At 45.7% G+C, this 18,020-nt stretch overlaps 2 protein-coding genes across 2 annotated transcripts; one reads left to right on the top strand and one right to left on the bottom strand.

Moving 5' to 3' along the window:
- Positions 1-7,452: 7,452 nt before the first annotated feature.
- On the top strand, positions 7,453-13,830 carry LOC109733290 (two-component response regulator ORR21). Its single transcript, XM_040387346.3, has 6 exons — positions 7,453-8,008; positions 10,258-10,410; positions 10,523-10,921; positions 11,115-11,191; positions 12,019-13,340; positions 13,670-13,830. The coding sequence occupies exons 1-5, from the start codon at positions 7,882-7,884 to the stop codon at positions 13,315-13,317; spliced, it is 2,055 nt and encodes a 684-aa protein (XP_040243280.1). The 5' UTR covers positions 7,453-7,881; the 3' UTR covers positions 13,318-13,340; positions 13,670-13,830.
- A 225-nt stretch (positions 13,831-14,055) lies between these two features.
- On the bottom strand, positions 14,056-16,602 carry LOC109733263 (uncharacterized). Its single transcript, XM_020292458.4, has 3 exons — positions 15,470-16,602; positions 14,662-15,389; positions 14,056-14,583 (listed from the first exon to the last, which is right to left on the bottom strand). The coding sequence occupies exons 1-3, from the start codon at positions 16,025-16,027 to the stop codon at positions 14,187-14,189; spliced, it is 1,683 nt and encodes a 560-aa protein (XP_020148047.1). The 5' UTR covers positions 16,028-16,602; the 3' UTR covers positions 14,056-14,186.
- Positions 16,603-18,020: the final 1,418 nt, after the last annotated feature.

Genomic DNA, 18,020 nt, shown 5'->3' with positions numbered 1-18,020 from the left:
TTGTTGGACATATAGTGTTGCATTATTATTAATTGGTTAAGTATCATGATATTGTTTGCCATTATGATTATGCCTGTTGTGAGCTTGCAAGTACATTCAATGTACTGACCTGGCGTGTCATGCCAGATTTCAGGAAAGTCTCGTTGGAGAGGAGCGCTGCTCGAGTCTAGATCGTGTCCACATCGGTGTCCTTGTGATATGGAGCTTCCGCTATGACGTTATTCCGCTGCCGCGTAGTTGTTATGATCGAGGGCCCTTTATGTTCACTAAATAATGTACATATTGTTCAGCCGCACCGAGCGTGCCGCTTGGCCTCGACAACTGTTGTAATATAAACTCTGGTCCGCTAGCATCAATAAAGCGGTTGTTTTCTGTACCAAGATGTTGTGTGTTGCCAGAAGACATGGTCTCTGGGCTGGCAATGCATGGTAAACCGGTCGCTCTGAGCCAGGGTGCCACAACCTCATAGGTCAACCAGAGCATGTTCAGCACCAGAGTGGTACAGTAATCCTGTTCTGGAATTCATGTTACTAGACCATGATGAACCTACGAACTATGAGGAAGCGATGATGAGCCCAGATTCCGCAAAATGGCTTGAGGCCACGAAATCTGAGATAGGATCCATGTACGAGAACAAAGTATGGACTTTGGTTGACTTGCCCGATGATCGGCAAGCCATAGAGAATAAATGGATCTTCAAGAGAAAGGCGGACGCTGATAATAGTGTTACTATCTACAAAGCTAGACTTATCGAAAAAGGTTTTATATGATGTAACCAGAAGGTTTTGTCGATCCTAAAGGTGCTAACAAAGTGTGCAAACTCCAGCAATCCATCTATGGACTGGTGCAAGCATCTCAGAGTTGGAATATACGCTTTGATAAGGTGATCAAAGCATATGGTTTTATACAGACTTGTGGTGAAGCCTGTATTTACAAGAAAGTGAGTGGGAGCACTACAGCCTTTCTGATAAGTATATGTGAATGACATATTGTTCATCGGAAATGATGTAGAATTTTCTGGAAAGCATAAAGGAGTTTTTCAAAGAAAGACCTCGGTGAAGCTGCTTACATATTGGGCATCAAGATCTATAGAGATAGATCAAGACGCTTGATAAGACTTTCGATGAGTACATACCTTGATAAGATTTTGAAGGAGTTCAAAATGGATCAGTCAAAGAAGGAGTTCTTGCCTGAGTTGTAAGGTATGAAGTTGAGTAAGACTCAAAACCCGACCACGACAGAAGATAGAGAGAGAATGAAAGTCATTCCCTATGCCTTGGCCATAGGTTCTATAAAGTATGCCACGCTGTATACCAGACCTATTGTGTACCTTGCCATGAGTTTGACAAAGGGGTACAATAGTGATTCAGGAGTAGATCACTGGACATCGGTCAAAATTATCCTTAGAAGACTAAGGAGATATTTCTCGGTTATGGAGGTGATAAAGAGTTCGTCGTAAAGAGTTACGTCGATGCAAGCTTTGACACCGATCTGGATGACTCTGAGTCTCAATCTGGATACATATTGAAAAGTGGGAGCAATTAGCTAGAGTAGCTCTGTGTAGAGCATTGTAGACATAGAAATTTGCAAAATACATATGGATCTAAATGTGGCAGACTCGTTGACTAAACTTCTCTCACATGCAAAACATGATCACACCTTAGTACTCTTTGGATGTTAATCACATAGTGATGTGAACTAGATTATTGGCTCTAGTAAACCCTTTGGGTGTTGATCACATGGCGATGTAAACTATGGGTGTTAATCACATAAAGATGTGAACTATTAGTGTTAAATCACATGGCGATGTGAACTAGATTATTGACTCTAGTGCAACTGGGAGACTGAAGGAAATATGCCCTAGAGGCAATAACAAAGTTGTTATTTATATTTCCTTATATCATGATAAATGTTTATTATTCATGCTAGAATTGTATTAACCGGAAACTTGATACATGTGTGAATACATAGACAAAACAGAGTGTCCCTAGTATGCCTCTACTTGACTAGCTCTTTAATCAAAGATGGTTAAGTTTCCTAACCATAGACATGTGTTGTCATTTGATGAACGGGATCACCTCATTAGGAGAATGATGTGATGGACAAGACCCATCCATTAGCTTAGCATAATGATTGTTAATTTTTATTGCTATTGCTTTCTTCATGACTTATACATATTCCTTTGACTATGAGATTATGCAACTCCCGAATACCGGAGGAACACCTTGTGTGCTATCAGACGTCACAACGTAACTAGGTGATTATGAAGATGCTCTACAGGTGTCTCCGAAGGTATTTTCTTGGGTTGGCATAGATCGAGATTAGGATTTGTCACTCCGAGTATCGGAGAGGTATCTCTGGGCCCTCTCGGTTATGCACATCACGATAAGCCTTGCAAGCAATGTGACTAATGAGTTAGTTGCGGGATGATGCATTACGGAACGAGTAAAGGGACTTGCCGGTAATGAGATTGAACTAGGTATGAGGATACCGACGATCGAATCTCGGACAAGTAACATACCGATGACAAAGGGAATAACATATGTTGTCATTGTGGTTTGACCGATAAAGATCTTCGTAGAATATGTAGGAACCAATATGAGCATCCAGGTTTCATTGTTGGTTATTGATCAGAGATGTGTCTCGGTCATGTCTACATAGTTCTCGAACCCGTAGGGTCCGCACGCTTAACGTTCGATGATGATTTGTATTATGAGTTATGCGTTTTGGTGACCAAAGATTGTTCGGAGTCCCGGATGAGATCACAGACATGACGAGGAGTCTCAAAATGGTCAAGAGGTAAAGATTGATATATTGGATGATAGTATTCAGACACCGGAATGGTTCTGGAGTGTTTCGGGTATTTTTCGGAGTACCGGGAGGTTACTGGAACCCCCCGGGGAAAGTATTGGGCCACTATGGGCCATAGGGGAGAGAGAGGGAAGCCCACAAGGGGTGGCGCGCCCCCCATGGGCTATCCGAATTGGACAAGGGGAAGGGGGCGTGGCCCCCCTTTCCTTTCCCCTCTCCGTCCGCCTTTCCACCTCCAAGAGAAGGAAGGGGGGCCGACTTGGACTAGGAGTCCTAGTGGGTTTCCCCCCCTGGCGCGCCCCCTAGGGCCGGCGGCCTCCTCCCCTCCTCCTTTATATACGGGGGCTGGGGGCACCCCATAGCACATCAATTGTTCTCTTAGCCGTGTGCGATGCCCCCCTCCACAGTTTACTCCTCCGGTCATAGCGTCGTAGTGCTTAGGCAAAGCCCTGCGCGGATCACATCACCATCACCGTCACCACGCCGTCGTGCTGAAGAAACTCTCCCTCGACCCTGTGCTGGATCAAGAGTTCGAGGGACGTCATCGAGCTGAACGTGTGCAGAACTCAGAGGTGGCGTACGTTCGGTGCTTGATCGGTTGGATCGCGAAGACGTTCGACTACATCAACCGCGTTAAGCTAACGCTTCCGCTTTCGGTCTATAAGGGTACGTGGACACACTCTCCCCTCTCGTTGCTATGCATCTCCTAGATAGATCTTGCTTGATCGTAGGAATTTTTTTGAAATTGCATGCTACGTTCCCCAACAGGTCTCTCATCAAGAATATTTCAAGTTGGTTGACCCCCCAGACACACACACACTTCAAAAAGGAGAAATAGATCGGTTTTTCAAAGAATTAAAGGTTTATTTTGGTTTCTTTTGAGTCAATAGGATAACCACACTATTAAGTGTGGTTGAGGTGTTTGAATAAGAACGGCAATCATGCAAAAGATATACATCGAGCCATGCTAATCCCACCACAGAAAATATGGGGGTGAAACCCATCTCCATGTGCCTTGTGCGACATACCCATGCACATGGGGTCTAGGAATTTTTCTCTTGACTCGCCGTGCGCATGGGCCTTCCGACCCCCGTGCACATGGGGCCGGGTCCAAAAGTCTTTGGACGCCCCGTGCGCATGGGGTCTCTGCCCCCAGTTTAGGGTTTTGCTCTCAGGTGACCCTGTGCACACAAGGCCCCTTAGTTAGCAACAACCACTTCGGGAGAAAGGGGTGTATATACTCACCTGCCTTCCTTCTCCAAGCCTCACCTTTGATTTGAGCTCCTCCTCCATTCCCAACACCTCAAAAGATTGAGCTCTTAATCCCTCCACTCAAAATCCACCAAACTTCGAGGATTGAGAGAGGTTCACCCATTCGACGTTTCCACCAAACCATTTTCTATTTCTCCTCCTTATCCATCACCAACACTTGTTGCTCTTAGAAATCTGAGTCTCTTAGGCAGTAGGAGTCAAGGACCAAAAGTTTCCTTGCCTACGGTGGTCGGCTTAAGGACCAACCACGAGCGATTTGAGGCTCATCCGCTAGGGGTAACTCAAAAGGGGACTACCGTGAGCCACTTGGTGACGTCCTAGAGCTTTGGCTTTGGAACCTCTCAAACAGAGATTTTCACTCCTTGAAGAGTGTGAAATTTGGGATACATCTACGTCTGCAACTCGTGTGGTCTATCCTTTATCGTTCCTTTACTTGCTTTATATGCTTGTTGGCCCACTAATTAGCTTGTTGAATTGCTTACCTTGGCTCTAGCTTGATTGCCTTATAGGTTGTTATCCCCGTAGATTGCATGTCTAGAGATATTTCTTTATCCGCTTTGCCGCTAAAACTAGAAGTTAATCTAAAATTTTGTAGTCTCCTATTCACCCCCTCCAGTCGTCCTCTCGACCCTTTTAACCTCTCACCCATCTTGAAAGAATTCGATGTAGTTATGTTTGAAAAAAAGAACAATATTTATTATTATTATTATTATTATTTGTGTTTGTTTCTTACCAGTACATCAATATCCATTATGCGTTATTATTATTATTATTATTATTATTATTATTATTATTATTATTATTATTATTATTATTATATATTTCCAGTATTCCTTCCGTCTGAAATAAATACTTGACATTGTTGCTTCCGCAGACCAAAAGAGAGATGAGATAAAATAGGTAAGGTTTTATGCCCATCTAGGTGATAATGTCTAACTAATCAAACACGGTACTTTTTTGACATCAAACTAATCAAACATTGTACTCCCGTGAAGTACACACAATGTTTTGGTGGTTTATAGCTAATATGATGGTATTTCAATTTCATACACACACACACAACTTAGAAAGATTGTCAAGTTGCTCCCGACGATATCTTCGTGGTTCTCGCATATAGAAGTTTAAAAATAATTATATATCTTATCATTAAATGTAGTAAAAGGCCTATGGTATAAACGTGACATTACAATACTAGATTAGACCATAATCTACTACACAGGGAAAATACCACATCATTCCTCATGGAGCTCAGTTCATAACATCACCCCCTCTCAATACTTCATGCCATACTCGAAGAATGCAACATGAGGACAAATGTCGAGAACTTCCATAAACCTGCAAGTAGTACACATATTTATTGCTCAACAAATCTGCAAAATGGAGCATTTTAGTCTTTGGTCATATAGAGTGAATGTACAATTATCGTTTGCTATGGGACGTGTGAGGAGGAAGGAATAGTTAATAAGATGAGGGAGGGGTGTGGTTGTCAGCGACCTCAAGGATGATATAAAACTTCTGATGATGATGCACTTGACTTCCAAAGGCTAAAAATTGATAGTTGATATGTAACACACTCCTTACCCCATTGGGGGATGGGAATAAAGAAGGGGCTTCAGACACTTGACTTGACGCCATCACCAATGCCCGAGACAACTAGATCTCGTGATTTGGAGACAACATAGGAAGGAGCCTAGCAAGACATCGATGGACGTAGCTGTCAGAGGGGAGGAGGCAGTGGTAGCCTTTGTGAGATCTAGGTTTGGCCACGATGACGAGTCTTTGCTAGTGGAATTGTAGCACCCTTATCCCCCTCTAGGAGAGGAGTTAGTGGCAAGGTTATTACGCTCCCATACTACCCCTCAAGGGGGAGGGGTGCTTCTGATATTTGACTTTTTTTTGCAAAAAGTCATTCAATCTATTAATAATATGCAGCAGTAGTACAAAGATCCCCATAACTGACAAAAAGTATAACCAGGTCCATGGAGCACCTAGCGACGACTACAAGTACTGGAATGAGCCCCAAAGGTGCACATCGACATCTTCCCTCCCTCACGAGAACTAGGAAACCTTGTCATATTCGACAATCCGGTAAATCATTGTGCTAAGGCCACAAAGGGCCAACACACTAGAATAGCAACCGTCGCCGAAGAAGGAAAACATAGAGTAGAAGGACCATACCTGCAATCAGACTAATGACTACGTGCGTCGATCAAATCTAGACGGACCCACTGGAGACCAACGCCGACCAGGATCCAAACAGATTCATCAGAGACCAATGTCAACTAGATCCATGCAGATCTACCGAAAACACACCTCCACACGCCTCTTTCAATGCTAGGCGCACCACCATCATGTGGATGGGGCAGCGAGGACATTATTCTGACTCTAGGGCAACGCCGCCACCTCGTCGCCCCGACCATGACACAACAACTACCTCCCACATAAACTGCCGATTGTAGGAGGAGGATCACATGTACTGAAGAAGGGCCTACATAAGGTTTAAACCCGGGCGTTGCCGACCAGGTGGAGTAAGTTAACTTTCATGGACGAAGGCCTGACTACTCAACAACCCTAGTCATTGGGAAGAACCCCAACCTACTATTACAACTACCCTACCATTAGGTTCGCATCACCTCCCCTTCACCTAGTGCTGGTAAGGCCAACTGAGGAGAGGGGAGACCGGCGATGCAACAGGGGAGGCGGAGACACGTACTATGTTGTTTTCTAGACACTTGATTTACACCACCGCTAATAGACTTTAAAGCCGGATCTTTGATTTGGTGGCAACATGAGGAGGCTAGGAAGACACCGATGGACGTAACTAGCGAAGGGGAAGAGGCAATGGCAACCTTTACAAGACATAGGTTCTTACTATATCATTTTTTGTTAGACTTTAAAGCGAGTCCATTGATGGGGTTGAGGCAGTCGCTCAGATTTGTCAAGCATGCGCTAGCTCGACCAGTGGAAGAAGATGGAGTGGCTAGTGCACGAAAGGAAGGGGGAAGCGGCGAGGAGGACCGCTCTCGTTACGTGGATGCAGCTCGGAGGGTCACGCCAGTTGTCTAGTATTTTATGGCCAGCGAGGAGGATCACTCTCGATACGTGTATGCAGCTCGTACCGTCGCGCCAGTTTTCTAGTCCTTTAAGGCAATATTCCCTTCTTTGGAAATTTATGGCCACGCTTCAAATCCAGCGAATATTAACAGCCGTTACACAGTACTCCACGCCCGGCCGAAGGAAAGTTAATCAATTCCATCTGGCGAAAAGGCGTAAACAAGGGAAGGAAATCATAGAATTATGGAAAGAAATCAGTGGAAAATCAATACAACCTGTTTTCAAAAGGAAGCGCCGGGTAGCCGCCAGCTAAGCGCGCACGCAGCCACCCCAGGCAGGAGGAGGAGGAAAAAAAGACAGCCGCCGCAAGTGGAAAGCGCAGCAGGGCGGGGGGAGAGAGAGCGCCCCGCGGAATCATTAACTCCTAATCGCTCCTCCCCTGACAGAATTTAATCCCGAAATCTCGTAATTTACTTGCTTTACTAATCACGCTTAGCGATTTAGTCTCCCCCCTCCCTCCCTCCCTCCTCCTCCGCAGCCCACCACCTCTTCTTCCTCCCTCCCTCCCTCCCCTGCGCTGCTGCTCCCTTTCCCCCACGGCCCTCCCGCTGCCCGAATCCGCGGCGCCGCAGCCGGAGCCCGAGCACGCCGCGCGCACCGAGCCGGATCTGCGGCCGCGATGGAGGCGATTCGCGCGTGATTCTCCGAGGGAGTGAGGGGGCTGGTGAGGCTTTCGCCGGCGTGATGGCGCCGCCGGAGGAGGCCGGCGGCGGGGACCAGTTCCCGGTGGGGATGAAGGTGCTGGTCGTCGACGACGACCAGACGTGCCTCGCCGTGCTCAAGAGGATGCTCGTCCAGTGCCGCTACGACGGTGAGCGGATTCTCCTCTCCTTCCCGTCTCGCTTGCTGTGGTGTGGTGTCATGTTGCTCTGGTGCCGCCTGATTGGGTGCCGACGTACGTAGGTCTGGCGGCCTATAGGCTCCGTAACTTCGTAGCCGTGTTTTGGTCTTTCCATAGTTGGAAAGCTCATGCTTATTACGAGTTTGATTTGCTCTTTCCGTGTTTCTAGGGGATTCTCAACGGTCTTGTAATCCTCCGTTTTCGAGAAATTGTGCCCCCTTCTCCCGGTTTTATCTGTCTGGGGAATGGATTTCTGATTGTGTTTGATTAAGGACTGGTAATTGCGTTGGAGATCTGGCTGGATTCGTTGTGTGGGAAGAATCTGAGCAGGCTCGTGTCTATTGTTACTGATTGCTAATTTGCAATGCTCAATCCATTTGCAGGAGTATTAGGATTAGATTCTGGTGATTCACGCGAGTTTCCAGTTATGATTCTAGCTAGCACATAAACAGCGCATGCAATGTCTTTAGGAATAGATAGTTGATGCACCTATTTTTTGCCTTTTATCACCGTAGTAATCTTATTTTAGGCCCAATGACCGAAAATGGTTGATGTACAGTTTGGTTCTATTTGGGAACAGTAAGTTAGTACACGTACTTCAACACGCTGTCAATATAATCCAACGGGAAACATGTACCATCTGATCAGGGCTGACATGGGAGTGTTTCCCTGCGCTGCGATGCTAGCTCAACCCAATTAGTAACGATGCATCTATTTGCTCAACTGTAATGCCTGTGTCTATTTATTTGCGCAACCTTAATGTTGTTTCTATTATTCACTGCATATATGAGCTCGGGCGCAAATGCCCAGACACATACATAGGGAAATAGTGTAAGAAGAGAACCATGCTCCTGATTGTGTTGTATTGTTATTACTGCTATTGCTTAATTTTCCTATTCCGTGCATAGTGTGCTTACTAGGCATTCATGTGGCTGGGTAGCTTTTGTCCTAGGAAGCTTGAAGGTTACAACCTTTGGAGGTTGTACCCCCCGAACCACAGTAAGTGTGCTATGAATGCTGGTTTGGTACAAATCTAATATGTAGGAGGGGACATGTCTGTCTCCATTTGCTGGACATACTGGTCGAGAAAATTAGCATCAGAGGCTGCTGGACTCGATTGTCTTATCTGATGTTGCTCCAGTTGAATGATTTTAACGCTTACCCTTTCCAAAGGTCAGTCCAGCATTCTTGACACACGTGGCGACGCCATGTGCTTGCTTGTGTCGCAACAAAACAAGGTGTTGGATTTGATTGTCTTATCCAATGTTGCTACAATTGAATGATGTTTCCTACTATAAATATAAATGTAAATTCTAAGTAGTTGGCACCATTTCAAAAGTCGGTTCAGCATCCTTGGCGGCTTGACACGTGGCACCACCATCTGCTTGCTCGTGTTGCAATCGGACAAGGTGTGCATGGTTTTTCCATGATGGGAGCCATGCTTGCATGGCTTGCACTATTTCATTTCTCTTCTGGGTGCATGGGTATATGTTTTTAATTCTCTAATAAATTTTGTTGTTGCTTTTCAATCGCACTTCAAATAATGATCCATTTGCTTCATTATATCTTCTGCAGCAAGATCTTCAAATATAGACCCACTTGTACTTATTTCAGTGAAATTAGTGGTCCTGCCTTCTGCGCTGAATGCATGGTGATTTAGTGCAGTTGGTAGTGAGCATTACATCTCATGTCGTCTTTGATGAATGAGTGCTCTAACCTATGCCCCCCTTTCAATATCTATAGAAAAGTTGAAAGGCCAAAGGCCTGTGACTCCATGGAGCTTGTAGCGTCTGTGACGTTTTTATTTGGCAAGGTTTACTTTGGGTAATAACTGCACAAAAAATATCCACCATGTTCCATGTAAGACAAAACCTGAAGTAAGCAGATACAAAAGAAAGACCAGTAGAAAAACGCTCGGGAACCAGAAAATGAATCTCCTAATGTCTCAGGACAAGACATGCGTCATGTGGTAGAAGCACCCTCTGGTTGGCTGCCTGGAGGACGCTCTTCCCTGAGAGCTGCTCCCAAATATAGAACAGGACAGCTCAAAACATTTTGCACACCCACGAACATCTTGAAACGTTCTGTCTGGATATACTTGACTTATTCATTCGGTAGACGCATTATACTGTCACTGCCTCCAGTGTAATGTTGCTCTGTCCAATATATGTTTACTGCGTTGTTTTCTGCTCCATCATATAATCCTTTCTTTTGTGCAGCTACAACTTGTTCTCAGGCCACGAGAGCATTAGCTATGCTGCGAGAGAACAGGGGTGCTTTTGATGTTATAATTAGTGATGTTCACATGCCTGATATGAATGGATTCAGGTTACTTGAACTTGTAGGCCTTGAGATGGATCTTCCAGTTATTAGTAAGTAAATTCTACTATCTCCTGCGTTCGAGAAAAAGATTCTCCTATCTCCTATTCAGTATGTTCACTTGTGAATGGGATGCAATACTAAAGCTTGTTGATGACATTTCAGTGATGTCTGCTGATTCAAGGACAGATCTAGTAATGAAAGGAATAAAACATGGAGCCTGTGATTATTTGATTAAACCTGTCAGGATGGAAGAGTTAAAAAACATCTGGCAACATGTTGTGAGGAAAAAGTTTGGTGGAAACAAGGAACATGAGCATTCAGGTAGCTTAGATGATACAGATCGGAACAGACTAACCAATAATGATAATGAGTATGCTTCTTCTGCAAATGATGGAGCTGAGGATAGCTGGAAGTCTCAGAAAAAGAAACGGGATAAAGAAGAGGATGACAGTGAATTGGAAAGTGGCGATCCTTCTAATAATTCGAAGAAACCAAGAGTTGTTTGGTCAGTTGAGCTCCATCAACAATTTGTAAATGCAGTTAATCACCTCGGAATAGACAGTAAGCTTTTGTTACCTGCTTTAGCACTTATTTTATCAACTTTGGTGTTTATTAGTACATTACTGTAAGGAGGGTAAAAGTCCTTTCTATATTAGTTTTATCAAGCAAGTGTAGTTACTGTTGAACACCTATGATTTAGAAGTATGCCAATTCTCTCCACTTTTGTCTCATTTTATTTTTAATATTTCTACAGAAGCTGTTCCCAAGAAAATTTTGGAGCTGATGAATGTCCCTGGTTTAACTAGGGAAAACGTCGCCAGCCATTTGCAGGTTTGATTATTGTCTTCAATCTTGCTACCTTTTTAGTATCCTTAATGAGATGATGTATTGAACTTATGTTTACTGGCGACTTCTCTATTTTACTGTTTTCTACGCTCCTGGATGTTAGTAATTGTGTACATTTTACACCTCAATATCCCTAGCTCGAAGAATCTTCTCTAGCTTAGTTAGCAATATGAATTAAGGGCTTTCTGTTAGAATTAGTTTTGATTTTCAGAAAATTATGCTTTAGTGACTACAGTGCAGCTTAAATTTTTTTGCTCTAAAAGCAATTGCCTCAAGTTGTAGATTTTAACTAAAAAATACTGTGAGAACATGAATGAAATATTTTTGTAGATGTATGACAAGAAGCATTCCCTATTTTTAGTGGTTTGACGCTGACATGCTAGTTATCTCCTTTGTGCATTCCATTAGTTCCAACAGGTTATATTGCCTGATGTCTTCTGAGCCCAAAACTATCCTTATTACCTCCAGATTCATCATATAAGTGACATTTTTGGACATGCCTTCAGTCATATTTTTAAACCTGACTACAAATATCATTTTAATTATTCCGTTTGAAAATTTGAAAAATCATATTTCTAGATTTGTCTCAAAAAATGTTTGTTGAATACTATTATGTTTGTTAGTCTTGTACATATGCTGTATTGTAAATCAGTGGTCAAAGTTACATCTTGAAGACCGCGTCAGCTGCGAGGGAATAGCAGTTGTAATTTGTTTTTTGTGAAGCAGTATGCTGAGTTGATTTCTTGCGGTAACTTTATGTCAGGTATACATGATAATCATGTTGAAAGGAATGCATTTTTTTCTATTTGCAGAAATTCAGATTGTATCTGAAAAGGATAGCTCAGCATCATGCAGGAATGGCCAATCCATATGGTGTGCCTGCATCTAGTGCTCAAGTGGCCTCCTTGGGAGGACTTGATTTCCAAGCTTTGGCTGCTTCAGGTCAAATCCCTCCTCAAGCCCTGGCAGCTTTGCAGGATGAGCTCCTAGGACGACCTACAAACAGCCTGGTGTTGCCTGGAAGGGACCAGTCATCTCTACGACTTGCTGCAGTCAAAGGAAATAAGCCCCATGGAGAGCAAATAGCATTTGGGCAGCCGATATACAAGGTCCAGAATAATTCATATGCGGCATTACCCCAAAACAACCCTGCAGCTGGAAGAATGCCTTCTTTTTCAGCTTGGCCCAATAACAAACTTGGTATGTCAGATTCAATGAGTGCACTGGGTAATGTGAATAATTCTCAGAATAGCAATATGGTCTTGCACGAATTGCAACAGCAGCCAGATACCATGCTGTCGGGAACCCTTCACACTCTAGATGTCAAACCTTCCGGCATAGTAATGCCATCTCAGTCATTAAATACTTTCCCAGCTAGCGAGGGCCTCTCTGCTAATCAAAATTCCTTGATTATACCTTCTCAATCGTCAGGTTTTCTAACAGGCATTCCTCCATCCATGAAGCCTGAACTTGTTCTCCCAACTTCTCAATCATCAAACAGTCTGTTAGGTGGGATTGATCTGATTAACCAAGCTTCAACCAGTCAGCCTTTCATTAGTAGCCATGGAGGAAATCTTCCCGGTCTCATGAATCGTAACTCAAATGTGATGCCATCACAAGGAATAAGTAGCTTTCAAACTGGTAATACTCCATATCTGGTTAATCAGAACTCTATGGGAATGGGCTCTAAACCACCTGGTGTTCTAAAGACTGAGAGCACTGACTCTCTTAACCAAAACTATGCTTATGCCAACCATATGGATTCCGGCTTGCTGTCTTCTCAGTCAAAAAATGCACAGTTCGGTTTTCTGCAGAGTCCAAATGATGTCACAGGTGGCTGGTCTTCTTTGCAAAATATGGATGGTTATAGAAATACTGTTGGGCCAAGTCAGCCAGTGTCCAGTTCGTCTAGCTTTCAGAGTTCAAATGCAGCCCTCGGGAAATTGCCAGATCAAGGACGAGGAAAAAATCTTGGATTTGTTGGGAAGGGTGCTTGCATCCCAAACCGCTTTGCAGTGGATGAGATTGAATCTCCAACTAACAGCTTGAGTCACAGCATTGGAAGCAGTGGAGACATCCAGGACATGTTCGGGTTTAGTGGACAGATGTGAAGGCTTCTTGGATTTGTAAGTAGGTAAGCATCATTTCGTAGTCAACTTTGTTGTAGTATTCATGGTACTGTTTCTTTTGGACAATAATAGATTTTGTCAGCTTTCAGCTAGCAACATCTCGCTTTCCCTTTCCTTTTGAAGTTTTGATGCATTGATTTATTTGTTGTGTATTTGTATTGATCCTATTTATTTTAACTTGGTAGCTCTTGCAGCAACCTTTATCAACTTCACATACTCTTCAAGCTAATCTAGCCGTAGCCTATTATAGACCCTTGTGAATTATGCTCATTAATTTGTATTATATTTATAATTGAAACACCTATTTTCTAACATAATTGTTTACTTTGTGCAGGGTAATCACTGGAAACAATTTAGTGGTTTGATGAATGGTTGCTCTTATTTTTCATTTCGTCTTCTTTTTTCTCTGTAATTGGTTTATAAAGGGAATAATTTGTGACAGCATGCTGAATCTTGGTTTATAGAAAGTTGTTCGGTCTAAAGAATTTTGAATTATTTGGTCCTGTCTGCCGTAGCTCCTTGACCTAGTTAACTTGTGTGCTCGTTTAGTCCCATCTAACATTTTTCTTTTGTGTAAAATATTTTTCTGCTCATCTAACTCGTATGCCGTCTTCGATACTGGAAATCAGGGGTGCATATTTATATTTTTGTTTAGAGGATTAAGAATTGCATGGGAGATCTTGCCTTGAACATATGGCTGTATAGCGCGTAAATTGCATCTATTCTTGAATATATGGCTGTAAAGCCTGTAAATTGCCTCCTGCGTGGACCTACAAAAATATATACATTTTTGTCCATTTGGCTAGTCTTAGATATGTTGCTAGTCATTTCATCTATGCTTAGATATGTTGCTAGTCACTTCTGGCTAGCAATGCCTGGTTTAAGCCATCCACCCCAGTAGCAGTACTAGAAGTAGCATCTTCACAGTCCTGTTCTTCCGGCGCAATCAGAGCTGCCTTCTGCGCGCGCTGCCTGTCTGCTGGGTACGTGCAGTAGAGCATGGAGTAGATGCTGCAGCAGATGGCCATGGGCACGGCGATCTCCGCGAAAACAGCCTTCGCCAGCGCGCCGGCGTTCTCCCGTTCAGTCTTCCCGGTGGCGCCCGACGCCGGCTTGTATCCGAAGACCCGCTCCGCCAGGATGCCCACGACGGCCGGCGCGAACGACGAGAAGATCGTCTCGAAGAACCTGTCCAGCGCGTACACCGTCGTCCTCGCCTTCGCCGGCACGATCTCCGCGAGTATTGGGCTGCAAAGGTACCCCAGTTAGCCAGCAGCGGAGCATGCAAAGAATGCAAAGTTTTGCCACCAGCATTAGACTACTCACTTGTTGGTGGCCGGGGGACACCAGGGCATGACGAAGCCCAGGACGGCGAAGGCGGCGGCGTACGCGGCCCCGGCCGAGGGGTCGATGGGCAGCGCGAGCAGCAGGACGGCGGCGACCGGGACGGTCGACGCCGTGCTCACCTGCGCCAGCGCGACCCTGCCGGCGTTCGGGAACCGCCGGGCCATGGGGTCCCCGATGAGCCCGGCGAACAGCGAGCCGAGCGCCCCGGTCAGCTGGTTGAGGTTGATGATGACGCTGGTCTCCCAGTGCGTGAACCCCACGAGCTCCAGCCACATGGCGGCGAAGGTGAGCGCCGTCCACGGCACCGACCCGGCCACCCCCTGCGCCACCAGGATCTGGAACGTCGGCAAGCGCACCACGTCCTTGGCCTCTCCGAGGAGCTCCCTGGCCACCGATGCCGTGCTCTTCTCGGACGTGCTGGGCGGACGGGGGTCTGAGGCGAGGAACCACGTCGAGACGGCCAGCGCGACGCTGAGAAGCGCGAGTACGTGGAATGCCAGGCGCCAGCCGGGGACGCCGAGGAAGGTCGTGGGCGCGAGCAGCACGCCGAGTGTGCCCCCCATCATGGCGCCCAGGCGGCTCGCCATCCCCAGCCACCCGAACGCCGAGCCGCGCGTCGTGTCGTCGCTGTAGTCGGCCGCCAGGGAGTTCATCGCCGGCACCACCAGCGCCAGGCCGACGCCGTTAAACCCCCTCGCGATCGCCATCTGGAAAAAGTAGCGTGTTTTAGCAGTGTTTACCGTTCCCACCATTCAAGGAACATGAGGTGGCTGCATGCGCTGCTGACCTGGAGAAAAGTGCCGGAGACGCCGACGAGTATGGTGGCGACGGCCCAGAGGAAGGCGCCCGCGGCGACGACGCGCGCGCGGTCGTGGCGCGCCGCGGCGCACGCCGCGAGCGGGTAGCACACGGCCTGGACGAGCGCGCGGCACAGCGTGAGGGAGCCCAGCGCGGCCGGGGAGGCGCCCAGCTCGGCGCCCACCTCCCTGTACACGGCCGGCAGCAGGGCCTCGTCGGCGCGCTCCAGCAGCGACGCCACCGTCACCAGCGCCAGCGTCCATTGCCTCCGCCGCCGCTGCACCGACGTGTGGGTGCTCGTGCTCACCATTGCCCCGCCCCCCCTCTCCCTAGCCAGCGCACGCGCTCTGATGTCCTCTTCGCCTTGGCCGCTCTGGGAGTCCAGAAGAAAAGCCCCGTAAATAAGGATCGCTCTCGAGTGAGTCTCGATCTCGACGGAGATGAGATCAACAGAAGTCGCCGATAATTTGATTTTGTTGGTCGGTCGCACCGCATTGTGTGCATCTGCACTCTTCTTCGATGGCATGGCATTGCACACAATGTACATCACCGCACGTTTCTCTTCTTCTTCTGCCGCTGAATTATTGTAAGTAGCTACGAACGCGTGAGATGTGTTCAACGGGTGATCGACGTCATACGCCACAGGCTGGGCATGTTCGACAGCAACGGATCACCGACCCAAAACAGATTGCACAGCATCCCTCAGAAAGATTCCCCGCATGCATATTTCAATAAAGGGTTAAATCAGATAGAGAATCATCGACAAGCAGCCTCGTTTAACACAGAATGCGTCGTACTATTATGTTTTAAACGGCCATTCGCAACGCGTTGAACTCTCGTGTTCCACAATGATGAGATCTTCGGAACTGTAGCAGCGTCACTGCTTTGATAGCGAAGGCTAGTGAATCGTATAGAAAATTTCGAGTTAATTCTTATATCTATCTAGAACACCTATTTGTGAAGCGGTGATAACTTGGAGGACATTTTAGAAGTGTGGTCACTTTTCACCACATTTTGCAAAAATAGTTCCGATACGATCCATATTTAACGCGCACGAGTGCATAAAGCACAAGCCATAGAACAGATATGTGATGAGTTATTTGCATGTGCGCATAGAAGCAACAAGAATGACACTTCCAAAAAAAAACACCCCATATATCATAATCATCCATTAAGCGTGTACCACGCAAGGCAGAACACTATTAACAAGAGATCATCAGAATGGTTAACAAAACCAAATCTCACAATCTCATGCATCACCATATTGTTCCGTCGTGGATGTATAAAGCCTATCCTCTTTCGAGGTTCCCTCAGTTAAGGGGTTGGAAGCTTCCGCGAGGGCCTTGAGACTTCCTCCTCGGTGATCATCTGTCTCTACGACATTAAGCTATGTAAAAGACTGCAAAGCTCTGATATCAATTGAAATGATCGAGATGAACCTGCAGAGGGTTGAATAGGGACAACTAATTGATCGAGATGGACCTAGAGAGGGTTGAATAGGGACAACTAATTTTATACTACACTTATCAGCAAGTTTAGCTTTTCTGCTGCATAAAGTGTGAACCTAAACAATGCTACGATGACATATACAACCTATATGATGTTTCAAAGGTTGAGTGACCAAAGTAAACCACAAGTAAATGAGTTGGGTATAAAATAAGCGGAAACCACAGAGAAGAAGATGTAGCCCAATATTTACTTCCTAAGAGGGAAATTAGTCAGCGATGGAGGGGTGGATGTTACCATGAAGGCACACCAACATCGAAAAGGCTAACCAACTTCTCCTAGAGATATCACCAAGCGATTCACAACCAGTAGTGGTAGACTTTGAGGCGGCTTCCAAACCTTCACAAACTTTCAGTGCAAATCACAAGTTAATTCCTTCCCGGAGACTCCTACCGCCCAAGAGTAACAAACCTTCAATGAACTCAAAGGAGAACTCAAATTCCTTCGATGGAAATATAGATCGGAGGCTCCTCTCTCTTTTCCCTCAAAAGAGTAGAATGATTTGATTGCGGGGCGTGGAGGTTACGGGGCTTTTGATATTTGAGAAAATGCAGTATGAGCGATAAGGAAGCTCAACTTGAATGGGGGAAAGGATAACCCTTGGGGAAGAAGGTGGAACTTTTATTGTTCCACGCAAATTTTGCCCATTGGATACCTTTCAACACCACCCAAAATGTCGTCCGGAAACTTTGGAGATACCTTTCGGGGCATCCCAGATTCCGGGCATGACTCTAGGGCACTGACTCCACAAGATAGCAGATGCCTCTATTGTCACCCGGAAGTAGCGTCGAAGGGTGTGCCGGATTCCAAAGCTAACTCCGTGTGGCATCATAGGCTTCTCATGTCCACCTGATGCAGCGCGAGGGGTAGCACCAGATTTTGGCTCGCCTAGAAGGTTACCCCGGAACCTTCAAGGACTTTTCGTGGCACAATGAAATAACACGTTTTGATTGTGACAAGATCAATAACTTGGCTATTTGAGTGGCACTTATCGTAGAAATTAGGATGTGGATATTTGGCTATATGAAAGAATC

Source organism: Aegilops tauschii, chromosome 4, assembly GCF_002575655.3.
Source record: "Aegilops tauschii subsp. strangulata cultivar AL8/78 chromosome 4, Aet v6.0, whole genome shotgun sequence".
In the NCBI taxonomy this organism is placed as follows: Eukaryota; Viridiplantae; Streptophyta; class Magnoliopsida; order Poales; family Poaceae; genus Aegilops; species Aegilops tauschii.
This window is presented reverse-complemented; position numbering and strand designations above follow the sequence as displayed.

Coding starts and splice junctions, on each gene's coding strand:
- LOC109733263 (XM_020292458.4), bottom strand. CDS start 16,027: ATGTACATTGTGTGCAATGCCATGCCATCGAAGAAGAGTGCAGATGCA. Junction 15,390..15,469: donor TCTCCGGCACTTTTCTCCAG/GTCAGCAGCGCA, acceptor TACTTTTTCCAG/ATGGCGATCGCGAGGGGGTT. Junction 14,584..14,661: donor TGTCCCCCGGCCACCAACAA/GTGAGTAGTCTA, acceptor GTACCTTTGCAG/CCCAATACTCGCGGAGATCG.
- LOC109733290 (XM_040387346.3), top strand. CDS start 7,882: ATGGCGCCGCCGGAGGAGGCCGGCGGCGGGGACCAGTTCCCGGTGGGG. Junction 10,922..11,114: donor TAATCACCTCGGAATAGACA/GTAAGCTTTTGT, acceptor ATATTTCTACAG/AAGCTGTTCCCAAGAAAATT. Junction 11,192..12,018: donor ACGTCGCCAGCCATTTGCAG/GTTTGATTATTG, acceptor TTCTATTTGCAG/AAATTCAGATTGTATCTGAA.